General features: G+C 35.8%; 1 protein-coding gene across 1 annotated transcript in view; it reads right to left on the bottom strand.

The window, feature by feature from the left end:
* Positions 1-5,177, bottom strand: part of DNAJC13 (DnaJ (Hsp40) homolog, subfamily C, member 13) — a 131,842-nt gene that overhangs the window by 88,671 nt on the left and 37,994 nt on the right. The window contains exons 9-13 of the mRNA XM_011958215.1: positions 4,855-4,946; positions 2,634-2,800; positions 2,452-2,531; positions 2,203-2,372; positions 1,666-1,765 (exon numbers count right to left, since the gene is read on the bottom strand). Of these exons, the coding sequence (XP_011813605.1) occupies positions 1,666-1,765; positions 2,203-2,372; positions 2,452-2,531; positions 2,634-2,800; positions 4,855-4,946 (609 nt within the window). The remainder of the gene's footprint in view (positions 1-1,665; positions 1,766-2,202; positions 2,373-2,451; positions 2,532-2,633; positions 2,801-4,854; positions 4,947-5,177) is intronic.

Consider the following 5,177-nt stretch of genomic DNA (forward strand, 5'->3'; position numbering starts at 1 on the left):
AACAAACCTGCACGTTATGCACATGTACCCTAGAACTTAAAGTATAATAAAAATAAAAATAAAAAATAAAAATAAAAAAAAAGAATATTATCCTCAGGAAGCTGACAGATTGAAAAAAATACAGCATGTTTAGAAATAGCAATAATCCAAAGAAGAAATTGCTAAGAAAGATGTGTTATATTTATGAGGGTAATTTCACTTCAGGGAGGGATAAATCACTACCACCTTCAGGAATAGGAAAGTTCCGTTTATTTTTAAATTTTTTAATTGTTGTGGGTACATAGTAGGTGTGTATATTTGATAAGCTTCATTTAAAAGCTGACTTGAGCTCTTAATGAATGATGAGCAGGGAAAGAATTCTGAGCAGAGGAAATATATGACATATTAATATATATATATAGGTCTCTGTCCTTGGCTCCTGACATACAGCACCTAAAACCCTTGCAGACAGGGGTACTAGCAGAATCTTTTGTTGCAACAGTCTTTTACCCTGGTTCCTGACACAGAGCTCCTAAGGCCTTTGCAATTTCCTGAATGATAGGGGAGCCTGACACAAAGCTCTTTACCCTTAGAATTTCCTGGGTGATAGGAACATCTTTTGTTATAATAAAGCAACTCTCCATGTCATTGTTATTTTAAGTTCTAGTTATCTCACTACTTGTTTGGAACAGTAAATATAATTAATTCACTTTTGGCGATGCAAGGTTTTATAGAAGTGTTAACTTATGTTTATGTACCACTAAGCTTGCCTAAAACACTTTATATAAGGAAAAGTCCCAGGTACTACACACAAAACTGAGATAATGAGAAACTTCAAAACTATACTAAACAATTGTTTCTCCCTCCGTACAAGCTGCCACTGAGTTAGCTCTTTACTGTGCAACAGCTTTCAGATGTACCTCTTCTTTAGCCCCTGTGACTACCCTAGCTCAGCAACTCATTTCTTACATGACAATTTGGTCTACCTACCTCTAATTTTACTTCTATTCTCCACATACTACCAGTGTGGGTTTTTAAAAACTCAAACCTGATCACGTTACTGCTCTCTTGCTAAAAAATCCTTAAAAAAGGATGCAAATCTAGCTCCTCCCTCCTGATACAGAGGGTTTTTTATTACTGTCTGCATACATCTCTAGCTGCAACTCCTAATTACCACCCCAACCATACCTTATAACCCAACCATATTTAATTATTTGTTGCTTTCCAAATATGCCTTTGTACATGCTATTCCCCACCCACGAAGGCCTTTCCAGAGCTAGAAAATTCCTGCCTGTCCTTCAAGATTCAGATCAAATGTAACATCTTCCAGAAAGAGTGGGTGAGAATCTTTCATCTTCCCCTCATCACCAAACAAAAAGTGCTGCTTTTCAAGATCCTATGGCCCCTACTACCTTACCTTGTACAGATATGCCTACCTTACCAAACTGTCAACAAAGTGACGGAAGAAAAGAATTTCTGTCTTAAAGATCTTTGATTTTCTGGCACATAGAACATTGCCTGGTATATAGAATATGCTAAACAAAGGTTTATTTGAATAACTATGAGAACAATTTAAAAAACATAGAAACAAGAACTGATTGGTACAATGAAAATCTGGGATTGTGGAAATCAAAACCACCAGTCAACTTAAGAAAAACCAGTTTCCTTAAGAAAACTACAACTTACACACATAAGGGCACAAAGCATATCAACTGCTGCATGGATGACTCCATTGTTGCTCCTTTTGAGTGCTTTTACTACCTTCACCCCTAGACGCTCGCGAAACCTTTTGGAACAAAAACCAAGCATATAATAGCAATACCAAAACATTTTAAATTGTTATATTATTGAAATAGGTCATATTAACTTTCCATTGCATTACTGGAACAATGATGTATTTTAAATTCCACCTCTGAAATTTATCAGTCTTTATAACAGTTTTTTCTTCGAGAGGGAAAATATTTTTTTAGGGTTAACTAAAACTAAAAGGCATGTACTTTCCCATTCAAATTCAAGAGTCAGTAATATTACTGGTGAGTATGGGACCAATATTCCGCTTCTGCTCCCCTCACCTTCCTTTTTCATTTCTCATGAATAAAGTACCATATCACCCTATAAAAGGTATCTGGTTTAGTCAAGGAAAAGGAGGTGAATCATTCATTATTTGCCATTTTGAGTAGTTCAAACTCTCTAAGAGAAGTTAAGTTTCAGAAGACAACTTACTTTGGAAGCTGAGTGAAAGCTAGGAAACCAGCTTTGGATGCCACAAGCCTCCTCACGGCCTGGAACTGACTCTCAAGTTCCGCATTTGAAGCAACGACATCCCCCTCCTGGGACAACAATGCTGTTATGGCATTATTGATCAGTTTTTCTTTGTTTTCTGAGAAAAGACCCTAGGTGAAGAAAGAGTATTTCAAAAGAGTTTCCATACCAAAAGTTAGTAACAATGAACAATTATAAAACTTATCTTACATCTTGTGTTACTGCATGCAAGACTCCACTGTATGAAATATTAGCATTGAACCTGAATACAGCATCTGCAAAGTTGCCATCTGTAAAGAGATTAAGAGGTTCAAAAAGAAGATACGAATTCCTAATTCTTAAATTATTAAGTAGATGGGTGGAAATGTAATTACATTTAAACCAATACTTACTTGGAGGCGTAGCTAAGAACCTGAGGTGAAGGCTCTCTACTTCCTCATCAACAGGCATGCTGAGTAACCCCCATCGCTGACCTTTATGGGTTGGTGTCATTTTTACACAAACATCTCTATTACCAGAGGCTCTTACTCCATCCAGCAAACTTGCTAATAAGGAATCTCTAAGTAAGAATAAAAGTAAAAAAAGGTTTTAGCATTGATGATTAAGGGGAATTCTGATCTAGCATGAAGCATAGGCCCTTTAGCCGGTAACCTGCTCAGGGACACACTACAGTTACAATGGGAAACACAAACAGTGGGGCTAAGGAAGAGCTCTGATACTAGCTCTTCACTGTGCTGCTACATGACATTGCACAAGTTACTTAAACACTAACTTCAACGTCTCTTTCTCTCCCTTTATTTTTAACAGCTTTACTCAGTTCTGAGTTGTGACAAATCACAAGTCATCCAATTAAAATGTACAGTTTGATAATTTTTAATACATTTATACAACTGTATAATCACCATCATCCAGTTTTGATATATTTTCATCACTCCAGAAAATTTCCTCATGCCCATTTGCAAAAGAACACTCCCCAGCCCCAGGAAACCACCCATCTATCTCTATAGTTTTGCTTTTTAAAGAAACTTCATAAAATCAGAATTATAGAATATGCAGTCTTAGGTGTCTTATTTTACTTATCATACATAGGCTTTTAGGATTCACTCAAGTTGTTCCATGTATTAGTTCAGTCCTTTTTTACTGCTGAGTAGTATTCCATTGTATGAACAGACAACATTTTGTCTGTTCATTCACTGGCTGACCTAGACATGGATTGCTTCTGCTTTTGGCTATAATGACTAATGATATTATGAACATTCATGTGCAAGTCTTTCTGTGGGCATCTTTTCATCTCTCTTGGATAGATACCTAAAAGTGGAACTGCTGGGCCATATAAGTATGTGTTTAATCTTTTAAGAAATTATCAAACTATTTTTCAAACTGGTTTTATCATTTTGCCTTCTTACCAGCAATGTATGAGAGTTCTTTTCTCCATATCCTCACCAATACCTGGCACTGGCAGTCTTTTTGATGTCAGTCATTTTTGTGAATATGTAGTAGTTTGCATTTTTGTTTCCTAAAGATTCATGATCTTTTCATGTATTTACCATTCATTTTTCTCCAGTGAGGTGTCTATTTGAATATTTTGCCCATTTACTATTGGGTCACTTGGTTTTTCAGTATTGAGTTGTAAGAGTTCTTTACATATTCTGGATAGAAGTCCTTTATTAGCTATATGCTTTGCAAAGATTTTCTCCCTATGATCTGTCTTTTTCTAAATGGTGTCAAAGTTCTAAACTTTAATGAAGTCTAATTAACAACCTTTTTTTCTTCTTTTCTGGATTCTGTTTTTGGTATTGCATCTGATAAATCTTTTCCTAACCTCACGTCACAAAGAAGTTGCTGTACTTTCTGCATGTAAGTGTTATTGGGAATAAGAGGACCTTCTTCCTATGGTTACTGTCAGGACTAAGCAAGATAATGTACATAAAGCATCTGACAAACACAGCGTTAAGATCCTTCCTCTGATTAGAACATCTGTACTTTTTTAAAGATGTTCTTTTTCCTTGAATTCAGGTCAGGAAAAAACATAACCATTGCTTAACATTCCAGTCTTGTTGACCTTAGATTGAAAGCTCTGTAAGGCAAGAAACCGCTACCAGTCATACTAGACTACTAGAAATACTATAAAAACACTATACAGGCCAGGTGTGGTGGCTCATGCCTATGATCCCAGCATTTTGGGAGGCCAAATCACTTGAGGTCAGGAGTTCGAGACCAGCCTGGCCAAGATGGGAAACCCCATCTCTACTAAAAATACAAAAAAAAAGAAGAAAAGAAAAAAATTAGGTGTGCATGGTGGCGCACGCCTGTAATCCCAGCTACTAGTGAGGCTGAGGCAGGAGAATCGCTTGAACCTGGGAGGCAGAGGTTGCAGTGAGCCAAGATCATGCCATAGCACTCCAGCCTGAGTGACAGAGTGAGACTCTGTCTCAAAAAAAAAAAAAGTAATTTGAAAATGGGATGGTCATTTTAAATATTCAAGAAAATGTCTTTTCCCAAGTTAAACAATTTTAAATTTCTAGACTACAAATCTTTGGTTTTCCTTGTTGACCAAGCACTGTGCCTTGCACATACTAGGATTTCAAAAACTTAAATTGAAAAAAAAGATACCTTTCTGTTGAAGAATATTTCCGTACTTGCCCTTTTATAAATTCAATGGTAAAAAGCTGTGGATTTTCTGAGTCACAGACCAATGCAAATACCTAATGAAAAAACAAAAAATAGCTTCAACAAAAAAAGTTTATGGTTTTAGAGTATTTCATTATAAAATGCATCGCTTAGCTTACAAAAGTCAGTATTTTAAGATGTGACTTGTTTACAATATAAAAGTTTAAAACTGCTTAAAAGTCTCAAATTTTCAGTTACTGAGTAACAAGTTCCATTCTTTATATATACTTGGAAAATAACTTTAGTAATAATCATTGTTCTATGAT

This window comes from Colobus angolensis, unplaced genomic scaffold (assembly GCF_000951035.1).
Source record: "Colobus angolensis palliatus isolate OR3802 unplaced genomic scaffold, Cang.pa_1.0 Scaffold46, whole genome shotgun sequence".
Classification (NCBI taxonomy): domain Eukaryota; kingdom Metazoa; phylum Chordata; class Mammalia; order Primates; family Cercopithecidae; genus Colobus; species Colobus angolensis.